The sequence below is a fragment of the Trachurus japonicus genome, chromosome 23, assembly GCF_045865225.1.
Source record: "Trachurus japonicus isolate A0001 chromosome 23, Traja_1.0".
Lineage (NCBI taxonomy): Eukaryota > Metazoa > Chordata > Actinopteri > Carangiformes > Carangidae > Trachurus > Trachurus japonicus.
Genome location: NC_140929.1, coordinates 9,521,542 through 9,546,203, shown reverse-complemented (window position 1 = coordinate 9,546,203; position 24,662 = coordinate 9,521,542). Strand labels below are relative to the sequence as shown.

At 41.2% G+C, this 24,662-nt stretch overlaps 2 protein-coding genes across 5 annotated transcripts in view; both read left to right on the top strand.

Moving 5' to 3' along the window:
* ttll1 (tubulin tyrosine ligase-like family, member 1) overlaps window positions 1–10,745 on the top strand; it is a 37,708-nt gene extending 26,963 nt beyond the window's left edge. The window contains exon 11 of the mRNA XM_085769602.1: window positions 10,654–10,745. The gene's annotated coding sequence lies outside the window, so the exon portion shown is untranslated. The remainder of the gene's footprint in view (window positions 1–10,653) is intronic.
* pacsin2 (protein kinase C and casein kinase substrate in neurons 2) lies at window positions 1,189–24,210 on the top strand. Of its 4 annotated transcripts, XM_085769598.1 has the most exons (12): window positions 1,189–1,361; window positions 10,654–10,745; window positions 10,847–11,003; window positions 11,531–11,766; window positions 13,457–13,612; window positions 13,698–13,873; window positions 13,972–14,092; window positions 15,219–15,266; window positions 17,215–17,345; window positions 20,627–20,764; window positions 21,870–22,051; window positions 22,620–24,210. In XM_085769598.1, exons 2-12 carry the CDS (start codon window positions 10,689–10,691, stop codon window positions 22,730–22,732), a joined length of 1,515 nt encoding a protein of 504 aa, XP_085625724.1. In that variant the 5' UTR covers window positions 1,189–1,361; window positions 10,654–10,688; the 3' UTR covers window positions 22,733–24,210. The 4 variants fall into 4 exon arrangements, with proteins under 4 accessions (XP_085625724.1, XP_085625725.1, XP_085625726.1 ...); XM_085769599.1 differs by lacking the exon at window positions 15,219–15,266; XM_085769600.1 differs by lacking the exon at window positions 20,627–20,764.
* Window positions 24,211–24,662: the final 452 nt, after the last annotated feature.

Sequence of the window (24,662 nt, the reverse complement as noted above, 5' to 3'; positions counted from 1 at the left end):
AAATAGCTCAAGGTCGTAAATGTGGTAATGTCAAAATAAAAGCATTGCAACTTCAGAGTGGAGGCTATATCACATTTTAATGTGTGTAGCACTAATTCTGCTTAGCCAATGTGAGTACCCAACTGTATGCTAATCAATAATTGAGTCATTCACCCTGTAGAGATGTTTAATCTGCACATACGGCAGAACATTTATAAAGTAATCTCATAATTTGTATAAAATGTTTTAAGAAAAAAATTATTAAACCTCTCATGTGTAGTGGAGCATTAGTGGTGCTTATATTACAATGTTGGACAACAAAATGATAGTTCTCTGGACATATAATAATTCTAATAATAATATCATATTTTCATCTAAGTGTGTGTGTGTGTGTGTGTGTACTAATTTTGTTTAGCTTATTTGAGTACCCAGGTGTATGTAAAAATGTTTGGTTGATTAGATTTTTGTATTATTATTATTTCATTTCCACACTTATGTTTAAAATAAAAATGTCAGTTTGAATAGCTTGTCTACATGATTACCAGTTGACAGACATTGTTGATATTGGCATTAGTATCAGTTAACAAGGTCTGTTTATGAATGTCAGTGGGACGGCCGCCCTGTACCTTAACAGGTGTTTATGGTTATTGGATGGATCCCCATTAGCTGCCCCATTAGCTGCTGCCTTGGTGACCAGTAAGCTTCCTGGGGTCCATAAAGTAGATGAAATATAACATAAATGATAACATCCAGTACATAAAATAAATAAATACAGTCATGCATTCCTAGCTACACTAATCCACTATCAATTATGCATAATATCACAAACTATTAATAACACTATAATTATACTTTTCAGTCACTACCATCATAATAATAATTCTACTAATTTAAATATCAATAATACAAATTCCCAGTCATTCCCAGTGAACCTATTTGAAAAGCTGTTGAATGCACAATAACAAGGTACGTTTATACAAGGCACTAGGCCCAGTTTGATATAAAACACAATTTTATACAATATATATATTAGTAAGGGGGTCTCTGCTCCTTCTCTCCATCAGTTTGGGGGTCCTTTGCTATGGTCCTTTGCCGAAAAAAAACCCCAAAACAAACCATTGAAGAACCCTGTGACACTTGTCTTGTCTTATTTTGAAAATCCCAACCGGATGCGTGGTGGCTGCCTAACTGCCGCTAACTGACGTGACGTTACGTCGGTTTCAGTCAGTGGAGTCGATCGATCGATGGTGCCGCTGCTGAGCAGAAAAGGGGACGAAAAGATTTGTAAATAGGCACCGAGAGGAAGGATTATTAATTCTCCAGTTACACAGAAACTCTCAGGAGGAATAAAAAAGAAAAGAAAAGAAAAAACACAGTTTCAGGTAAGTTCACACGGAAACGTTTGGCTTTTATACATTTAAACTTTTTCTCTTTTTTTTAAACTTGTGGCTAATTGGCTAACATTAGAGCTAGTGAGCTAACGTTAAAGTTTAGTTACTTCCCGGTGGGAGGAGGTTGATACTGTGGCTGTTTATCAAAACTTAAAACGGTTTAACTACGTGTAAGATACGTTAATGATGATGTATGGTTTATTTCACAGGCGTAAAAGTTGAATTAGTCCACTATTAACTTCACTATCTGCAACACGGTAGGTAGTAACTTGGGTATTTCAGGGTATTAGTTCAGTCTTGAAGACTTAAGCTGGCACAGTTAAGGTCGTAGTTTTACTGAATACCACTGTAATTAATGTCGGACTTTAGATTGTTATTGCTACGAGCCTGTACCTGAGGTCGCTTAATGTTAAATTCCTTAAGACATTTTAACCCAGCTGTTTAGCTTTTTCGCCGGGGAGTCTTTCTTTCATTTGCCTGTGTGGAGGGTGATGAAGGGCGGGGCAGGTTTCGCAAGTAAAAGATAAACCCTCCCTAGTAGTCCCCATGTCATATCATCATAATCATATCATCCTGCATGCAGAGGCTCACAGTATTTATTATACAGCTTTATCATTTTCCACACATAGGAAGAAAAAGCAGAGCAGAGTAGATCTGGTTTCTGCTGCAATGTCGCAGCTGTCTCGGCTCGGCTCGGTCCAGTTTGCGCAGTGCCAGCAGGCTGCCAAGTTCACCCCTGACTCCTGTGCTGTCATTTAACCCACCTTACATCTGTAGAAAATCAAAAAACAAACACCAAGCTGCTGTGTTGGAAGATGTCATGATATTTCCTTATCTTACACCCAGATAGCCATGTGATTAATCACAGAAAACAGGACCTGCCCTGTTCCCCTGCACATGACTGAAGAGCCAATACATGATGATGATTATGATGATGATGAATGAACAAAGTGGAAGTTATCAGTCATCACAGTGATGCTTCCTGTCCTGACGCGGACGGACATCTACATATGTGGGGTTTTGTTGTCACTAGGATAAAAGCAGTAGTGAAAGCTCTGTGAAAAAGCTGCTGGTTCCTCTTTGCAGGGAGAAAAGATCAGGCATGTGAAATGAAATGATTGCTTCAGCAGCAGCAGCAGCAGCACACAGATCAGGGTTAAACTTAGAGTGGGGTAAGTCCAATTTAAGACCAAAGTGAAGGCACTGCCCTCCAGCTGCTGGTGGGATCTTTATTTGTGTATTCTCCAAGAGCACCGGCGGAGGAGTTAAAATGGTCAGGAGCTATTTCCAGCAGAATTAATCATGTAGTTCCTGTAGCCTTGGTGAGTGCTGTTGGTATAAAATGAAGATTAATTGTTCCCACCAAAGGCAGATATCTGGCTCCTCAAAGTAGCTAAAAGTACAGTCAGTGCTGAAACATGTAGTTGATTTATTGAGCAGTTTGTCAATGAAAAAATATAACAGGAAATGTTTGAATTGTAGAGAGCGTTTTCCATATCTGCAGTGTGATTATTTGCATTTTTCAGTCTCCAATGACGATAAACTGAACGACTTTGTTATGGAAATAGGTTTTTGTTGCTTCCCTCGTTCATAGGTCTCTTCTTGGTTATTGTAAATACTGTAAAAAAGAAGAGTTTTAAATGCTTAAATCACAGTTGACATAACATTCCTCTTTGATTTCTGCCGTCTGTGAGAGATTTACCAGTTTGAATGGAGCCAAGGTTTAAAGGTCAAAGGTCGAGCTGATGCGCTGCATTCACGGCACTTTCCTGAAAAGTCTGCAGCTCGGCCACATCACATGAGACTCGCTCCGCTCTGTGTGTGCTGTGCTGTGCTGTGAACACTGTGCAGGACTGCGGCTTCCACAGGAAAACACTGCAGAATTGCCCTGACGGTGACATAAGGATCTCCCCCTTCCCCGTCATGTAATACTGAATTTCCCTCCATTATGTTCCTCTCTATGCTGCTGGCGTGTCCAGTGGAAAATGCCTGAAAGTGTGGAACAAACGCTATTGTTTTTCCCTGACCGAGGGTTTTCTGAGCAGGCGGACTGGTCAGTTGTGCCGTGGCTACAGTCGACCCGGCGTTGATGGACCCACGGTCTCATTGTCTTGTGTTTTTGGAGCCTCGTCGTAACTTTAGTATGAGGCTCTGACGCCACTTTTTTACAAAAAGGGCCCAGTTCCTGTGAGATCTTGTGCAGCTGTTGAGCTCACATGAGGAAGGAGGGCAGAGGTGATTGACTGACAGGGAAATAAAATTAAGCTCATGGCCATGGAAACTTCTGACCTTCAAGCTTGTGTACAGCAAGAGGAGAAAGAGGCAAAGGCATGATTGTATTTTTTTCTCTGGTAGCCCAGTCGGGATTTAGCGATGTCCTGCTGTGAAACTGCAATATTGAAGGGATAGATCAGCTCAGCTGCAACTCCCCGCCTGGGAGATATTGCAGGCGTTTATGCAACAAGAGAAGGAAATGGAAACAAAAAAAAAGAAAAGAAAATCACCTGTTGTCACATAAGAAATGTTCATGTGGTCAAGGCTTTTGCAAAGTAGATTGCTAACATAGAACAGCTTGCTTCACACTGTCTTCCTGTAATCTCCATAGTAAGCATTTATACTGAGGACTGAATTTCAAGAAACAACAATTATTTTTTCGAACTATGGATTATGGATTGACTCATTTGATAATGTCAGAAAAAACTGAAAAACACCCTTTCAACTTGCTTATTTTGTTCACCCCGCACTCTTAAAGCAGAAAAACATTCATGTTAAAGCTGCAAAAATGACTGACTGACTGACTGATAAATGGAATTACAAAGGTCAATCAGAAGCTATTTTAATAATTGATTAATTGTTTAAGCTTTTTTTGCACAGAAATTGTGAGGTTTCAGCTCCTCCAGCATGAAGAAAAACGAATATATTTGGGTTTTAGAAAACTGGTTGGACAGAAGAAGATCACTGATGACTCTGACAACAACTGTTACTGGTATTATCCACTATTTTCTGACATTTATTGCCCATTAAATTAATAAATAGATTAAATGATGATGAATAAGACAACATAACAAAACAACTCCTCATATTTTAGAAACAGAAGCACGTAAATGTGTTTGCCATATATTTGCAGATTTATCTTCTGGTCTTTGGACTAATGGGACTAAATGGCCTAAGAACTGATCAATTACAACCTATAGTTTCTTTCCTGAACCATTTAAACAGCCAGAAAGAAAGACAGTGATGTGTATTTAAAAAAAAAAAAAACTTGCAAAGGAAGTCATGTTTTCATTTTGGATAAAACATGTAAGCTGTGGGTTTTTGCTTATAACACATGACGCTCGGTCAGGTGGACGAGACTGGGAGGTTTCAGTATTTGCGAGGAAACGCAATGTGACAAACGGCGGTCTGTGTGTGCACTCTCAGGTTGGTCTCCTTGCGCTCTGCTTATGTTTTTCACCCAACAACCAACGTAAACACACAGATACACACACTCACACAGCTTACGGGCAGACATGCATGTGCCTGTCAGCTGTGTTATGTGCTCATCTCTCTGCTCTGTGTATCCTGTTGTTTCCTGCCTCCTCTCAGCTCCATTCATGACAGTTTCTGTGTGACAACCCCCAGAGCACTTTGAGAAACATAAACACAGGGAGGAGGGGAGAACAGACAGACAGTTTGCTGCAGAACACCGTACGCTCTCGAACGCACCACCATCTGTCCAGCGTTTTGCAGAGCCCCCGACCCCATCGTGTGTGTCTTTCTTTAGTCTCGTCTACACTTCTTCTATCTGGACTCTTAAAGGTCACTTGGATCTCATGTCTGCTGCTGCTTAGACATGACTCAGGTTCAGCCTCCATGTGCTTTTAATAACACAACACACACACACACACACACACACACACATACATCATCGTCATCTTACTTCTTTTGCTGTCTCACCCTCTGCGTGCCCGCCCTTCTCCATTTTAGCTGCTCCCAACTGTTAACCCTCCCCTCTAACTAACTTCTAGGATACACTGTGTGTGTGTGTTTGTGTTAAAAAAAAGTGGGTTAGATGAGAAATGTCAGTGTGGGAACTTGCTCAACTTGCCAAGCTTCAGTTTAGGCATGGTAGCGCCGAGGAATGCATTTGTTCACTTCTATCTTGAGTTGTTGTCAGCAGCCAAATTCCAGCATGCTCAGTACATTTCGTTATCAGCCGTTGAGTGGTATCATTGTTACGTTACGTCCTCTCTTTCTCTCTCTGAGCTTGTGATCTAAGAATCATTGTCCAAGCCGAGGCTCTTGATGAAATCATGCGTTCATATAGCTATTAAGAACTGCATCTTTGCGTCACTTCATATTTAGATAACAATAACACACTCCCAAATAGTAGTAGTATCACTTTCACATTGTCGACTCGACTCATCACGTGTTTGTTGCTCGTGCATCGTTGCCTTGAATTGTCCGGCGTTCTCCTCCTCCTGCGGAGTGATGGATTGAATGGACTTGAGACCTCGGGCTTAGTCAACAGCATTGTTTACAGTTCTGGGTCAAGCCGCGTTCAATTGTTCAACGCGATGTCCCACAGAGCCAAGGGTGTGCAGACATTTGTTCCTGTTTGCCGCTGATTACATAAGACCTGCGAAAGAGCTGTTATGATGAAGGAATTCCCAACACATTGTCGTGCCCGTACAAGGTCATTTTCCATTCATGTGTGTACTTGTTTTTGATTTAATTTCCAGTCATTAGATTAGAAAACCTACCTTGACGCAGACTAGGCCCGTTCCTGTATCAACATATCACTCTGGTATCAGTGTATGAGGCAAGAGACGATTTGTAATTTCACATTTTAATTGGCCGTGTAAGTAAGTTCCCAGCATCACATGGTGGTAAATAACTGTGTATGTGTGTAATGTTCTCTGAAATCATCAATAACCATCAATACAGCATGACTAGTGTGTCAAGGTATTTGGACCCATGTGTTGTGTTTTTTCAGAAGAGGAACATGACATTACTTAAAGGATAATTCAGGTCATTTTCTAAGTAACGCTCTACAGAGTGCGACCATATGAAAAAATCAGAGTAAAATATGTGCAGACCGGACCTAGCTCTCCTCCTGCTAGCTCAAAATATCACTACAATGCTTTGCAACATCCACCAGTTCCCTACCACACAACACTGAGTGTGAATAACTCTGTTAATATGAGAGACTGTGTTAACTGTGTGTTTTTATCACGTACCTCTGTTTACTCTAGCTTCCTGGGTAGACCTTACTAGTCGACTGTCGAGCTCGGGACTGTTTCCATATCAAGACAATAATGCGAGGAAAACATGGATTTAGGAGGGGGAAAAAAGATTTTGGATGGGGAAAAAAGCAGTTACATTCATATTGATGCTTTTTTTCCTCCTAAATCCATGTTTTCCTTGCATTTTTGTCTTTGTTGATATGGAAACAGTCCCGAGCCAGACAGTCGACTAGTAAGGTCTACCCAGGAATCTAGAGTAAACAGTGATAAACACACGTTAACACTGCTCTCTCATATTAACAGAATCATTCACACTCAGTGTTGTGTGGTAAGGAACTGGTGGATGTTGCAAAGCATTTGTAGTGATATTTTGAGAGTTATATAGAGGCCAAAGTTGCGGTTAGAAGAACTGCCCCCATTACTTTGCTGTTTAACTGCAGTGTAGCGCAGCTAGCAGGAGGAGAGCTAGGTCCGGGCTGCACATATTTTGCTCTGATTTTTTTCCTGTGGTCGCACTCGGGGACCTAGAGCTGTAGAGCCAAGTGTTACTTTGAAAATTACCGGAATTCTCCTTTAAGTATTCAATGGCGCACAGACACACGCACGGTTTTGTGCTGCTGTGGTCAGTTTCCCAGCAGCAGCAGCAGTGTTTTGTCGCCATGTTTAGAGCAGATATTTGTGGCCTGGTCCATGTGTTGTTGCAGTAGCGGCTGGTGATTGAAGAATATTAACAGCTGTTAGGGGGAAAAAGCAGAAGAGGCCAAGATGAAAACACCTGTCTTCATTCTCAGATATGAACTGTGTTTTTTTTATTTTTTTTATTGTGGACACATCACATTTTCTCTGGTAAAATCCAACCCAGTGTCATGAGTGAATGATCTCTGTCGCTGCTTGTCTCTCAGTGCGTTAGGTAATAATCCATCCACACCTGATTCAAATGAATGTTTTTGTGAGGGCTTGAGGCAACAATAAATCAAGGTCTGGGCTCTTAACCCAGGGCACATTAACAACACATGTCTTGACTAGAACTTGAAGATAGTAGAAAATTATACATTATTACAGTAATTGAGATGGTAAAATGTTTTATTATAACATTTATATAATTATTATTGTAACACTTTAATGCATCTTGGATTTTGGTAACAATGACAGGACCTAAACTAACAATAACCATTTTCATCATATAGTTTTGATATAATACAAAACAAATCAATATAATATAATGTATAATACTTTTAGTCTGTAAAATTAGTGATCAAATTACAATGAAGTGATAAAATATCGTGATTATTTTTCTCAAATATCATCTCATTCATCTCTGGTGTCAATTTGATATTTGATTTATAGCACCAGCTGTCATCGAAGCAGCCGTATTTGATGAACACATGATGCTCTACTGCACATACATTTGTGTCTCTTGTATAAAGGCTGCGATTCAAAGGGGAAGCTGGGTAAAAATTAAACATGAGGTTTTCTTGTGAAATGGAGACGGACAGACCACATCTGTTTGTGCAGCTCTTGTCGTGCGAGTTGCGTGTGTTTGATTGTTGCGACTGACCTGATTGTAAACTCCAAATACACAATTAAAGAGAGGATTGTTCATTTGCCTCCTCAGCTTGTGGTGGCCACAATACTTCCCTCTGTGCAAGTCCTGGCCTGCAGGGCACGGGCCACTGACCATTGACCAACACACACACACATACTCAGAAACACACTCTCACACACACACACACAGAAACACACAGTAACAACCCTCATCCTCTTGCTGTCTCAGTAAACTGAAAGAGGCCCTGTTCACATTTGGCACTAAAATGTATCTTGTGTGATCTGATCACAAGAACAGCTCCGACATAGAGACAGGAATGTTATCAGACCACAAGTAACAACGACTTTTATCAGACCCACAATAAAACAGAGATGAAAGAGACATGGAGACCTTTTGTAGCTTCATTTTGCCCTGATTTCACTGAGATCATTAGTAAAAAAAACAATCCCCTGAAAATCTAGGCAAGGCAAGGCATCTTTATTTATATAACGCATTTTATACCAAGGCAACTCAATGTGCTTTACATAAAGACAAACCATAAACATTAAACATAAAGTTAAAAGCAAGAGCAAAGAAGAATAAAAAAGTAGAGTAAAAGAAAATAGATGAAGTTTAAAGTTCTTTAAAAGAGCTCAGCCATAAGCACATGAAAAGAGAAATGTGTTTAACCTCATCTAGACTCTAATCTAAATCCTCTCCATTCAAATTCAAGTATTTGTCACATAATTACAAATTATTACAATGAAATTCTTATGCACCTTTTGTTTGTTGTATAAAAGTACAAAAATATCTATATAAAAGAGTAGAGGTAATAGAAATGTTAAATAAAATACAGTAAACTAAGTGTAATAAGTGTAGTGCAGTGTAATAAAATATGAATATTGATTGGCAGCGAGTTAAAATATACATCACCATAATGTATCAGTCATTTTCAAGCTGAGTAATATTGATAAATGTGCATCACTGTGCAGTAGTTGCTGTCACTGATTCATTTTCTCCTCACTGACTAATTAATTGTTTTACTTTCGTTGAACTCTAATGTTTTTCGATCGTCTTGTAGCGACTGCACTTTTTCAGAGGGACGCGATCGAATGTGAGCTGGGAAGTAAAATCCGATCTGGAGCGATCGGTGGTCACTTGAGAAGCATTTGCTTCAGCTCCGATGCGAGGTGTCAGCTGCAGTCCGCAACCGCAATCTGAATATATTTGGTTACAAGACGTGATACTGGGTCCGGGAGAGGAGAGGAGAGGAGAGGAAGCTCCAGGCTGAAGGGGAAGGGAGGAGAGGAATAAAGGGTTGAATAAAGGGAGGCTGTTCTGGGGTCTGTTGAGTTTGAAATGATGGATGTGAGGACAGAAGAGGGGGAGAGGAGACGAACAGAGGACTGTCTGTCGGAGCGGTCGGAGGGAAACGGAAGCTGCCCAGTGTGCGCCTCGACACAAGTTTCTTTTTCTTCCTTGATTTCAAAATGACACACACACACAGACACACACAGTTCAGCTGAGTGAGACCCCCATGTGCTGTGCCAGAATAAACCACAGTGGTGTGAGAGATTGTGGTGATGTTGCGGGTGGTGAGGTTGGAAGAAATGAATGAAAACACCCACCTGCTGCTGAGATTATCAAACCAGATCACACACAAACCTTCGTCACTCCCTCTTCCATTTGTATCGCTCCCCTGAACTGTTTCTTTTTTTAGCGTTCAGCCTCTTCTCAGCGATCTGCAGCTGTAGTCTCTGAGGAATGCTGTTGTGACAGCGAGGGTCCTCGAGGTTGTTGTTTTTAGATTTGAGTTTCACTGTACAGCGTGTGGTGTTGGACAGCGTGTGTGTGTAATGGATCGATGAGAAGACGTTTCCCTTCCTCTTTGCTGTACGTGTTGAGTTCCTCAACTTTCTTGAAAGTCGACTTTTTTCTCACTGTGAACTTGAGCAGATAAAGTGAAATTCAATACAGTGACATTACAGTATCAATGTTCATTAAGCACACAGGGTTTGTAACATAAGTAGATTTTGATCTTTTTTTCCAGTTGATTCCTTGTCATTCCTTTAACATTTGCAATAGAAAGTGACTTTTTCCCATTTACCCAGAAGCAACTTAAATATTATACAGATTTACAACATGTTAATGTTCCAACTACAACTGATTTTTAATAGAAGTTTTCTTCTTTTTTAATTCATTAATGATTCCTTTAAGTATTACCAGTAAGACTTTCCTTTTTTAATGTTTTTCAACAATTTGAAATGGAGAAAAAAACATTATGCAGCATTTTAGAGCATTTTGCAGGGTCACAAAAATGTAGAAATAGATGATCAACATTAAATAAATATTAATATTGATTGTGTGAATTTTCTCTGCAGGTGTTGCATTTCCCCACTGCTTCTTCTGCACATTTTTCTCAAGAAATGATTGACTGTAGTTGCAGATATTTTATTTTATCGTGTGTTTTTGTTTGAGGAAGAGCTTGTGTTTTCAGATTCAGTTATTTTCCTTTTTATGTGTTTTATTCCAGGCCCTACACACTGAGTGTAACTTGGGGCAGCAGCGATGTCGGGCTCCTACGATGACTCCATGATCGATGTCTCCAGTGACAGTTTCTGGGAGGTGAGACTCATAAAGACTCTTTGCTTTGCACTTCCCTGTCTTTTTTTTTACTGCAACGTGCTTTTCTCACCCGGCCGTCTCTTTCTCTCTCCTGCTCTCAGGTTGGTAACTACAAGCGGACAGTGAAGCGGGTAGACGATGGCAATCGGCTCTGTAACGACCTGATGAACTGTCTCCATGAGCGGGCACGGATTGAAAAGGCGTACGCACAGCAGCTCACAGAATGGGGAAAGCGCTGGCGGCAACTCATAGAAAAAGGTACAAAAACACTCTCTGTATAGCAGAATCACTACTTTTATAATATTAACAAACTAAAAGGGATAGTTCAACATTTTGGCAAATTGGCCCATTGCCATAATCCCTACAGTTTTAGGACTAGGTTCGACTCAACTCAGTCTCTTAATGTTCTGTTATTATCTCATAGCGTGGTGAATGTGCAGGTCACAACTTGTCCACCAGAGCGTTTTGGAGTTGTTGGATTGTGTATTTGATGAGTTTGATGAGGGAAACCAAGAAATCCCATGAGCCTCTGTAGCGTAGCTCTTAGCAGCTCGCAGCTTTGCTCTGCCGTTCTAAAAATAGCTTGCACCGACGGTTAAAAGTAACAAACCTACTCCTAAAACTATAGGGATTATGGCAATGGGTCAATTTGCCAAATGTTGAACTATCCCTTTAATATAAACATAAACTAAAAGTCCCAGAAATTGTGCCCTTTGCTCTCTTAGAATAAACAGCGCTGGTGTAAAGTATTAAGAATATTATTAATGCATTAACTCTGGCCCCAGGTCCTCAGTATGGTACACTGGAGCGGGCGTGGTCTGCCCTGTGCACGGAGGCGGAGAAGGTGAGTGAGCTGCACATGGAGGTGAAGTCGGCGCTGATGGGAGAAGACTACGAGAAGCTAAAGAACTGGCAGAGAGACGCCTACCACAAACAGATGATCGGCGGCTTCAAAGAGACTAAGGAGGCCGAGGACGGTTTCCGCAAAGCTCAGAAACCATGGGGCAAGAAACTCAAAGAGGTGTGTGAATCTGCAGTCTAGTAACACGGAGGAAGTTCATTTTACATCAGCTGTGTCCCCAACTGTAAAGCACATGTTTATTTTTAGAAGTAGTTAACACAAGCAAATCCATCTTCAGCTCAGTGACGACCATGAACATCAATTTTGTCCTTCATATCACATCACTGACTCACCACTGTTGCTCTTCGCTCCATGACAACCTGCTCACTTGACAACTAAAGGGCACGGGGACAATTGTAAACTATTTACTGCTCATTTAAATGAGCAGCTATTGCCAAACATCAGTCACAGGTGGCAGCCAGTTATCCTGCCAGACTTGATTTGATTTGTCAGTGGAAGGGAAGGAAACAGCGAGGGCCATGCAGAGGGAACTGGCACCACGTAGTTCAAAGTAAGGTCAGTGTATTTCCTACAGCAGCCTGTTTACTTGGCAGCGCTCCCATTCCTGCTCTTAGATGCATGTACATGCAAATATTTGTGTGTTCAAAGCAACTGAGTGTTTTTTTTTTGCAACCTTCAGGCTGCTTTCCCCTATTTCCTGTGTGTGTGATGTCACCAGAGGGTGGGGTAGTGGTGGTGGTGGTGACATCCTGGCCTTGTCACCACACAGGGACAGAACAATACAGTTTTGTAGCCATAGTGATTTATTGATTGACTAGACGGACGAGGGCGAGCCGCGGAGGGCAGAGAGGAAATGAGGCTAATTAACTGGTCTAGAAAATGAGTAGCTGACATTGGCGATGTCGGCAAACGTCAATAATAAACTCACAGGCTGCAACTGGACGAGGCGTTTGATGTCCGCGGGGCCTGAGCGGACTGACGTTTTGTCTGACGCTCATTTGAATAGAGACTTTGGTAACTGCCTGTTATAGCAAATTAACATGAAGGACGGGCTGTGCTGTTGTCCTCCTATTCTAAGTGTCCTCTTTATGTCACATTGTTTGTTCAATGAGAACATGGCTGCTCTGGCCTTGGCCCAAGTTACACTGGGCACTGCCCAAGACTCGCTCCACACAAATAGATCCAGGTTGCAGCGGTCCGCTTCCGCAGTTCTTATCTGTCGCAGTTTAAATATAAACAAAGTGGAACAGGAGTGGCTCATTCCTCTTCATAGATGACATCAAGTGTTCAGGTTGTTCATTTATTCCAACATCCATGTGTCTGCAGCCTCAAATTAGGAAATGTGTCACAGTAGGAAATTCATTGTAATGATCCTAGAAATAAAAAAAAAAAGACATAAAAGTCACGCTTCCGGGCACATGAGTCAACGTGTGCTGTCAGCTGTCTTAACAAAGAGAAAATAACACTCACACGTCCTGCAGAGTTCAAAAGATAAAGCACAGACACAGCTGCCAAGTTTTTGTAGTCATATTTAGATCCAATTAGTTACAAATGTTTTACCGATGAAGAGCTGGTGGTGCTGTTTCCTGCTGCTTTTTTCAACAAGTGTGTTTATTAAGATTAGAAAATTAGCACTACAACACTACAACAAATAACACAGAGGCAAAACAGAACTATCACAGTAAGGCTCATCTTCAATAAGCTAAATATGACAGGGCAACAGAATGGGATATTGTGAAGTGAAGTGTCACTGGTGATCCAGTAGTTATCTTAGTTATCCAGAAGACAAAAAGCATTTGTTTCCTGCATCTTAGCTAATGATGATGATGATTATAATTTGAATCCACAGATGGAGACGATGAAGAAATCGTATCACTCTGCCTGCAAAGAGGAGAAGCTGGCGGCCAGCAGGGAGACCAACAGCAAACTAGAGAGCAACAACAACCCCGAAGCCCAGAAGAAGCTCCAGGAGAAGGTGGAGAAGTGTCAGCAGGAGGTGCAGAAGGTAACGAGGGGCAGTTTCTATCACAATAAGTCATCAAAATGTTCTATTTCTATTTTATTTAAATGTCATCTTCCTCTCCTTCCAGACTAAGGAACGCTATGAGAAATCCCTTGAAGAGCTGGACAAGTTGACCCCTCAGTACATGGAGAACATGGAGCAGGTGTTTGAGCAGTGGCAGCTGTTTGAAGACAAACGCATCACCTTTTTCAGAGAGCTGCTTCTGGAGGTTAAACAGCACCTGGACCTCTCGACCAATCACAAGTCAGATATATGACTCTCTCCTTAAAATAAAGAAAAGCAAAAGATTTTAATCAGTTACTTATAAGTTTGACCGTATCATCTGGTCTCGTTCCCTTTAGGTTCCAGACGGTCTATCACACGCTGGAAGACACGGTCTCTGCTACTGACGCTGAAGAGGACCTGAAGTGGTTCCGGTCCAATCACGGCCCAGGAATGCCAATGAACTGGCCTCAGTTTGAGGTAGCGAATCCTAAGATTTATACGAAAGAAAGAGTCTAGCAAAGGCTTAAGATGTGAAGGGGAAGAATGAGGGAGGATCATCCAGACGGGCTCTCAGTAGCTCCAAAAATAAACCCATAAATAACAAACATTAGGTCATGATCCCTCAGTAGACTTTATTGCAGGAACTCCTAAGGGAGGGTTGTTGCTGCTGAATTTATAGGATGGATACCAGTCATGATAGTCCTATATATTATTTTGGAAGATACTTATGAGTAAATTCAAGTATTTGTTTATGTAAAGATGCCGTGGTATGTCTTCATCAGGACCAGCGGCGCCCTGAGGGGCCCGGCTGTAAGACGCACCAGTTAGGAGGACAAGATTAATGGAGACATATGTAATACTGAAAAAAATACACGAGGGGGAAAAAGTTGAAGGGCAGCACTGATGTAGCCTTTTTTTTTTTTTTTTTGCCACGTACATTAAGTTGAAGCAGGAGTTATAGTCCGGTGATAATATTTGTCGTTGAAGTGTGCTGTTTGGCAGCAGGGGTGGAGGTAAATCTGTCCTCGGCCGTCAGTCCGACAGGGAGAGGAGTGTAGTTTATGTTCATCTTCTGAGCAGGAGGTAAAATAAGAGAAAGGGAAGGAAAGGCAAAGAGACGCTGCATGTGCTCGCTGTGCTACAATTTATAGCGCTATTGAATGCTTTAGCAGGCCGTTCCAGTGGGGGATCTTCTTCCACTTGAAGTCATTTTCGGTCGTTTTTCTTCCTCAGAGCTGCCTGGTTTTTGGAAGACTTTTTTTATAGAGAGGATTAAAGTTACTCTGTGACAAGAGACACACAGACTCAACTTGTCAGAAGGTGTTAATAGTCGAGATGACTTCAGCAAACTAACAGACTGGATCTCACAAAAAAACAGCATTGCATGCCCACGTCTTCATTACTTCTGCAAGCTCCTGGCTCTTTTGTGCAGGTAGCTATTTTAAAGAAGCTGAAGTAATCCACCCTGAGATCATTTCTGCTGGTTTAGGTCATTGCCTCAGTCACAAACTAACCCTTACAGTGTGCATGCTGCAGTTTTCAGAATTAGATTTTTTTTCTTTTATTCCCATTAACCCTGCTTCCCTTTCCCCATGTCTGACAGAATTTGGACTGGTCCCGTCCTCGCACCTTTAAGAGAAGGTCCTTTGTAGTGAGTTATGCATGCGAGGGCTGTTCTCTCACAGCAGCCATTGGGGGGAGATCCTTTTTTATTTTATTTTATTTAAACTGATAACACTCCTTACTTGCTTCCATTTGTGTGTGTTTGAGGTGGTTATGTTTGGATCTTATCTATGAATTTTAATATATCGAAGAAACACTCCCCCTGCTCTGTCTTTGGGGATGTTCACGTAGCTTTTTCCTTGTAGATATCAGAAATCCTCTCTACACCACCGCAGCTCTGACCCTCTGTTCTTTCACTCCTCTTTGACCTCTGACCCCTCTGTGGCCCCTCCTCAGTCAGCGGTGCTCTCCGTGTGAACCCTGCGCTACGTCACGTGATGCTACCACCACCAGCACCACCACAGCTCAGCAATGTCACAGTTTCACAGAGGTCATCAGCCAGAGTGGAGCACCTTTAATCTTTAAATGTTTGAGAGGCCTGACAGATCAGAGGGGTCAGATAAACACTCAGGAAAGCTTAGTATTGTGTGTGTAATTTAAGAGGGAGATAACAACCGCCTGTCCGAGCGGTCCGACAATCTAAAGATAGACCGAAGTGACTAATTCTGATTAATCATTGTGGACGCAGGGTTAGTCGACCAATTTAAGAGTACAGTATTATGTAACTATGACCATATGCATGAACAAAAAACATGGTTTACTTGCTGTCACACACACAGTGGCAAGCAAACGTTTTGGGCACCCCTGGTCAAAAGTTCTGTTAATGTGTTAAGAGTTAAGCAAGTGGAAGATGAAATGATCTGCAAAAAGATGACGCATTTATATCTCTTTATATTTTAAATAATGTAATTTTATTTTCATCTTTAAAGGAGACATACTATGCCCCCTTTTCCACAAATTAAAATAGTTCCCAGGTGTCCTAAAGACATGTCTGTGACAAGCTGTGGTCAAAATATCCCAAGGATCAAACATCACAGCTCTTTTAATCCGCTCAAAACAGTCCTGTTCAGAACAGCTGGTTTCAGTGCCTGTCCCTTTAAATGCAAATGAACCACTGCTTGCCCCGCCCCACCCCTTCTACTACAAGACAAACACCCAAATATAGGTATGTTAAAGAGCCTTCAAAAAGTGATATTTCCATAATATGTCCCCTTTAACATTTTCAAAATGACAGAAAAGGAAAAGGACTTGCAGCAATGGTTTGGGCACCCTGCATAGTTAGTACCTAGTAGCCCCGCCTTTAAAAACTATCACAGCGTGTGAATAGTAAATAACTTGTCTGATACCTTGGTCAAAGTTATCTGAGAGCTCAAGTCTCCTGGGTTTCACGTTCTTTTGCAGGCTGCTGCTTTGTTTCCCTAAAAGTGTAGAAAACAAAAATAATTCACTGATGATGTTGCTTAAAATGTTGCAAAAGAGTGTTTCAACGTTATGCCTCCTGGAGATCATTTCATCTTCCACTTGCTTAACTGTTCACATTAACAGAAATTTTGACCAGGGATGTCCAAACTTTGGCATGCCACTGTACACACACACTCACTCCCTTGTTAGTCTGTGGTGGAGGGGAGCTCCTTCTTTCAGCAGGTGATGGATGCTGTTCTTGGTCGTATCTCTCATTTTTCCAGGCGTACACTGTACTGTATGTTATGTAACTGTGCACATACGTGTGTGTACAGTTTCAAAAATCCAGTCAGTGTCGACTCGCAGCCTGAGAAATGATTCACTTGGTTGTTGGACTGTGTTGAAGTGTGTGTGTGTGTGTATTTTGCAGTGCACATCCCCGTCTGTCAAACACTCTTCCACTGTTCTCTGCGAAGGCATGTTTGGACCTCAAACTACAAACCACACAGTCACAGGTGAAACGTCTGGTAACATGTATCTCTGTGTGTGTGTGTGTGTGTGTGTGTGTGTGTGTGTGTGTGTGTGTGTGTGTGTGTGTGTGTGTGTGTGTGTGTGTGTGTGTGTGTGTTGATCAGGATTGGTCCATAGACCTGAACCGAACGCTCAGCAGACGAGAGAAGAAAAAGCCGTCGGAGGGCGTCACACTGACCGGCATCAGTCAGACCAGCTCGGACCAGCCCGTCCAGCCCGCCAAGACCAGCAGCAGGTAGATATCCGATCACTCGCTGCCTCACTTCTCTTAACACACACACACACACACACACACACACACACACACACACACACAGGAAACTGGGCCTCTGTTGTCAAGACACACACTCACACAAACTTCCTTCATCTCTACGCCGCATCTTCCTCTTAAGGAATCCTTGTAAAACATTGCGTAAGGAAAGCTCCGGGAGTGACGTGTATTTGTGCGGCCGTTCCCGCGGCAACGGTAAACATTTTACAGTTTGTTGGTTGAGAGAGCAGACAGTCATCCCAGAGAAACAGACTGGACAGAGTAGACAGACTGCTGCTACGTAACGGAGAGGGTGCCAGGAAGAGCAATGTGGAAATATTACTCACACACACTGAGACGTTCAGTGTTAATGTTTCGTACTGGAAAGTTCAAAGGAAACTGGATTAGTTGCTACTGAAGTCGAAAACACAAGCGCTTGGTTTCATCTAGTCCTGAGTTACAGAAAAACATATTTTTTAATAATTAGAAAAGAAGTACCGTAATTATCTGTACTTCACCACCTCCTCTAGATTAAAGCTAAACGTTATCAACAACAGCTCGCTTGTATTCAAGTGTTATCTCGAAGGCGGGATTTATGATGATTGATTTAACCCTCTAATTGATCTAATTATATACAGTATAATGCCGTCAAATGTTTGCACAAGGTTTTAGAGCCGCTTGATGGTCGATAGGCTGTTTTTTAATAACATGATGTAATCTATATAAGCTGAGATAAGATAAGAAGTTGTTTGCCCCTGAAGGGAAATCCCTCTTTGGTGTTGTGGCAACAGCACCAAGGACACAACAGTGGGTTCATTGGAAACGGAAACAAACAGCTGATTAACATAAAAATACCTTTTCATAAAGCTTTCATGGTTGTAAAAAAGAGGAGACTTTGGAAGGAGCCCCTGTGTGTTTTATTTATTGTGTTACACTCCTCAGGAATTAAGCGCACTTGGCTGTGAGTTCCCGAGTGAACAAACACTTGGCCCCTTTTAAACTCCTTCACATTCCTCTGTGGCTTGGTAATAAGGTTTTCCTTAATTTAACGTCCAAACACCTGCTGGCGGTCGGTCTGCTCTTATCCATGCATCAGCAGGAAGTGGCCGCGTATGTGATGAAATCATGAGAGAGGAGTCAACGCAGGGAATGTCAGGCACGGAAAGCATCTGACCTCTGAACTTGGAAAAAGTTGAATGTTGTGCAGCGCCCCCCCCCTCTCCCGTCTCAACCAACCAGCGTTTACACAGAGTGTTGCTTTCCTGTCATTTCCTACATCAGCGAGTGTGTAAGTGCAGGGTGTGTGAAGGGTAAATATGACGCAATTCAGATTCCCATGCCTGTTTGTCGACAGTCAGACACAGAGCTCTGAGTTAAGGTCAGATATAATGACAGTATAATGACTTCTTATTCTAGTTTCAGCTGTTTGTTGTTCAGCTTTTCTATTTTTTTTTTTATCAACCTTTCAACACCTCTTCGGATTTTCCCTCATTTGAGGTGCGAAGCTTGAATGAACGCGGTTCAAACACCCACAGGATCAAATATTAATAGAACTGTTTAGATAATTTGTTTCTTAGTTTATAAGGTCAAGTTTTGTTTGTTGACTAGAAGCCATCCAGAGTTACATTGTGCCCGGCCGCCTAGCGGAGCGGTGTTTGGTGTAATAACTCCCCAGGCTCAGGCTCACAGAGCATGGCATGACTGTTCAAACAAAGGTGTTCACATTTCTCTGCTTCGCGCTCTCGAGGGCCGACTGATAACTACCGCCGCTCGCGCTCCAGTAACTCTGTAAACAGGGAGTTGAAACCCTCTGTTTCCTTTTGATACAGCTCTAGCGCAAATGTTGCTCCTTGATGTGGAAAGTCAAACTGGTAGGAGGCGAAACGGCCCTAATGACTTTCTCAGAAACAGTTTGTCAGAGCGAATACGTGTCAGTCAGACTCAGGAAGTGTCTTCTCAGTGTTTTTTTCTTACTTTGTATTAATTATGAGGTGTGTGTGTGAGAGCTGCAAGTTTTCGCACATTCAAGTTGAGAGTGTCATCTTTTCTGTCTGTGTGTTTAGACTGAAACTGTTGTTTTGTTCACTGATGGTAATACCATGTTGGTGCCACTCATTGTAATCATCACAGAGAACAATAATTACCGGCTCATCCATCACCACATTTAACCTCACCAAGTCCCGCCCCCTTTTATTTACTGTTGCCGCACCTGTCAGACTTTTTTTTTGTTGTTGTTCTTGTACAGCTCATATCCGTGTTTTCCACTGACAGTGTTGGGACAAACCATGGCTGTCATTTCTAATAAGAGAGACCATTGATTTATGCAACTTTTTGCTTTATTTATAGCCTTTTTCAGGTTACAGAACAAAAAACACTAAATTAGTACATTTTAAAAAAAGAAAAAGAATAGAAGAGCAATATGTATATATATCTACATATAGATGTACACTCACTATAATATATGTACTTACAACCTAAAGGAGAAAACATATTTCTACACCTGCAGACTCTATGTGCTAACTATGTGGATGCACTCATACCCACGCCCATACATGTGCACACATGCACATCGTACACACATCACATATCCATACGTATACACATACATATACATTCCTTTATAAGTGCATACCCGCAAGCACACATGCATCCACCCTAATGTAAAAAACACCTAGCACATGCAGGCTCGATTTATGCAGCTTTAAACAGCCAACTCCCATTTTATCAACTATGGTAGGAAACAAATTAACCTTAAATTAGCTTCATTATTAACTTGAAAACCTTTTTTCATGTTGAACTCTGTAACAGGGTTTTTAATATGTACTTACTATTGTACCATAACACAGCTAATACTAAAGTCCCAGGTAAAAAACCAACATCCAATCTGTGTTGAAGACACTGGTTACTGGATATACGTATACTATATACTGTATGTACTGTATACATGCAAGACATAAAGTCAAAACTGCCACCTTAGGATACAAACAGTAACGACTTTGCATGGCCTGCTGTTTGCAGCTATATTTAAACAATTGCAATTACAGTTGCACAACTGCTTTGTGTTTTTGAGATGTTAATGGTTAATGCCAGCTCACATGGTGCGTCAACATCTGTATGCATCTGTTGCATCATTGTGTGTGTCTGTTAAATAACAGTCAGGGTGTGAAACGGAGCATCACTTTGTCCTCAGGTCATGTTTGTCAACAGTGTGTCTGTACATGTGTTCATGTCAACAACCCATCTTTCAATGTGTCCCATGTCGTCAGCCTGACTGTGCCCACTAAAACTGCACCAGCGGGTTTGAACCCCTTCGACGACGACGAGGATGAGGAAGAGGAAGCGGCCGAAACGGAGCAGCAGACCACAGTCAACCACATCAGTGTGGAGAAAGAGGAAATAAAAACGTTGGTGAACAAGGAGAAAACTTCACTCCACCCAGCCGCAAAAACCTTCTCGCCTCTTCCTCTTCTGTCTTTTTGCTACGTCGTCGTGGATGTTCGTTCATTCATTCATTCATTCCCCCCGTCTCCCGTTGTTACTTTGTCTCAGTCTCTTTGCTCTCTCTTCCTCCTCACATCCCTCTCTCCTCCTTCAGGTGGCAGGTTGTTGTGTTGCTCTGCATGGTCTCTGGAACGGCATTGCGCGCAAACGCCATTGTGTGTCTGACCTTGAAGCCTAACAGTGCCAGGACTTGCAGAACATCACACGTGATGCGCATGGGGGCGCATGTTGTGTGAACTCCAACATGTTTCTGTCTTTTACAGTCAGATCTGAATTTTGAAACGCTCACACATCTGTTGATATACAAGTTTCATCCAGTATAACGCTACAAAAGAAACACATCCACAAATACCAATTCATAACACAACTATTGAAGCTTTAAACCAGTGAGCAGATCTGACTGTAAATCATTTATGTGTGTGCTGATGTGCATTTACTGTTTCTCAATGTGTGCATCTGTCAAAGCCGAGTTCTCTCTGGTGTTCAAGTGGCTCCCTCTGCTGGACACTCAGGCTAAACCTCAATCATGCATTTTACAAAATATGATTTTGTCTTTGCTTGTTATTCATGTTTCTTTTTGATATGTCGTCTTGTGGTTTTGTTTTTTGTTTTGCATCGCACGACCTCAGCATCGTGTCACTTCCAGCTCTTGATCTTTAAGTGGCATCGAAAGCAACTTTTAAATCATCTTTGTCATGTTGCCTGAAAACAGCTGCCTGCCTTGTAGCATTGATGTCATACACACGCATGTCCTCCACTTATTTAGTAAGTTGTTTTTCAGGATAGAAATCACAAAGCTGTCTGTGGATCTGAGGAAGCATTTTTTTTGGTTTTCTTTGTACTGTTTTATACTTCACTTGGTGTTGTGTTTATTTTTCTCTCTCGCTTTTCTAACATTGAACTTTTGTTCCTGCTTCTGCCTGGCATGCTGGATTGTCCTTGTCGGTTTATGACGTCCTGAGATACACATGAAAATGCAACTTCTAAGTGGCTGTTTTTTTCCCCCAGCGTGAGCAGTACAGAGAAGACTCCCGACTGGTCAGATGAAGACACGAGTGGGAACCCGTTCTCCGCCAACGGCGATGGGAATCCGTTCGAGGAGGAGCCGGCTTCTCCGGTCGTCTCTGTTCCGGTCAGAGCGCTGTACGACTACGAAGGCCAGGAACAGGATGAGCTGAGCTTCAAAGCAGGTAAATTCAGATGGCAACTAAAACAGCAACATTTCTTTCAATCCTGTAAAAGTATTTAGTGTTTTGTTTTTTTTAAACAATATATTTATTAACATTTTCTTACAGACACACATACACTTGTATTTATATACATGTAGTTATATCAAATATGACATGTGCCTCATTAACAAAGGTACCTGTTACGGTACTACTGTTGTAAACAGAACAAAACTTAATTTACTTGTAACTAAATTACAAACAAACAATACACATATAGATCACTTGTCAGCTATAAAACATTTTGTTCATAATTTAATGAATTAATATAATTGCAGGTATTTGAACTCATTAATCCTGTTATAAGGTTTACGTAACCGACTATTTATTCCTCTTCATTGTCATTTGCTAGATCAATACCATAAACAAACACATTAAACGGTTCCCATATATTTTCAAACATATCTTTCCTTCCTTTTCGTATGTACGTCACTCTCTCCAAAGGAAAAGTTGTCAGCATCTGCCTCACCCAATACGCAACAATCGGGCCAAAAGTATTTAGTGTTTATCTGTTTCTTTCTACTTCTTGCAGGGGATGAATTTACCAAAATCGGCGAGGAAGATGATCAGGGTTGGTGCAGAGGCCGGCTCAAGGAAGGAGAGACCGGCCTTTATCCCGCTAACTATGTGGAACCCATCCAGTAATTAATTATCACAGATTAAACAAATGTGAAAGAAAGAAAGAAGAAAGTGGTTTATTGAGAAATGACAGTGTGGCTGGGAAAAAAGAGGAGGCTCAGCCTTGTTTTCAACCCTTTTTCTCCCTGTTGGGACCTGGAGCGGGAGATTGGCCAGAGAGGAGAGGTGACAGATCATTAATGGACCAGCCGAGATATTGTTGCTTTGACCCTCGTAGTAACGAAGGTGGGAAATAACCACACGTTCCCAGATGATTCCAGGCAAGGAAGATCACAGAAAAAAAAATGCTGTCAGTGTAAAATATGTTACTTAGAATCCCATTTATGCTGTTACAAAAAATAATAGGTATTCAAATATATATATTAGATAAGACTCAATGAACGTTATGTGTGAATTTATATGTTGTTCAAACAAAACACTGGGATGACAGTCATGACAAATCGTCTTGCAATGTTAGCCATGCAGCCTTAATGTAATATGCAAGCCACTTTGAATTCATTTTTATAACCACAATTAATCATTTCTACCTGTTAGTGTCCAGTCCATAAATGTTTAATAAACGTTTGATCATGTGGACAAGAGAAAAAGAAGAAAAAAAAGCCCTTATATCGAGATTATTGTGTCAGGTTCAACTTGACGTGTCGGGTGTAAACTAGTGCTCTGTCGTTCCTTTCAGGGTTTTTCGTTTTTCCATTCAGTTCATAAGCTGTTCTGAGTGTTTTTACAAGGAATGATAAAGACCATTAGAGCCTTATCCTGACATGGTCGCCATTTAGCTCACAGTGGGTATAGGTTTCCTCTAGTCACTGCAATTGAATGTATAATTCACTGATTTTATTTCGTCACCTGTTATATTGTTCACTTTTGCTGATGCTGGGTTTTCACAACCATCGACCCATTCACACCTTGGAACAACTGTCCTGAAGCCTCGCTCCCTTCTGCTGCAGATTATACTCTGTTTTCACTTTTCCATGCGACACTGAAAGATTATTCTCACAAACGTTTATCTCACTTGAACCTCCCATGTTTTAGTTCTCTCGCTTCTTCTTGTCAAATTCAGAGTAATGGGAGAAAATTTTAGTGTTTTTTTGAAATGATATATTACAAATTATAGCAATAAAACCACAGCCAAGTATGGTATTGCATAAATGCATGTAAATAGCTTGGATTAAACATATTAGAACAAATTAAGCATCAAGATCAGATGATATGTAGTTGGAAATTGATTGTTAATTTATGATGCCACAAGTGCTTTTGTTCTTCTCTTTTCAGAATGCTGTGACTGAAAATCACTTTGTACATTAATTGAATGTCAAATGCAAAAATATCCCTTGAATCTCTTATTTTGTTATATTTGTAAATATGATTCGTTTTCCCCTTCATAAAGGGCCACACTTCATTGAGTTAATCGACAAATACTGTGTGAATAATTGTTGATTATCTCGTAGGAGCTATGACGTGAATAAATACACCTGATTTCATAACCTTAACACTTGTTTTGATCATTGAGTATTTTATCGGGCTGCATTTTTTTGCAGAACTGGACTGCAGGCTCGCCGCTTGTGCAAGCTCTAAATTTATTACCTAGTGAATGTATTGATGAAATCACTGAAACAAATGCTATTTGATGCCTTCAACTGCAGCAGAAGAGGAAGATAATTGTTGTTTTTTAACAATGATGAAAAAAGAGATGTTCTGCCATGTTTTCAGGGCATGCTGTCATCAACTTGCACAGTAAGGTTTGTAAATGTTGTCCCACAACATAATAAATGAATTTATTGGGAAAACAAGGATATTGTATTTTCTTGATTACCAATACACCCCGTGTCTCATTTTCACTTTTGTTGATCAAGATAATTATGCACATTTGTGCGTGTGTGAAGCTGCAATGTGGCATGTACAGCACATGTTAAAGTTGTGATGCAATGGATATATT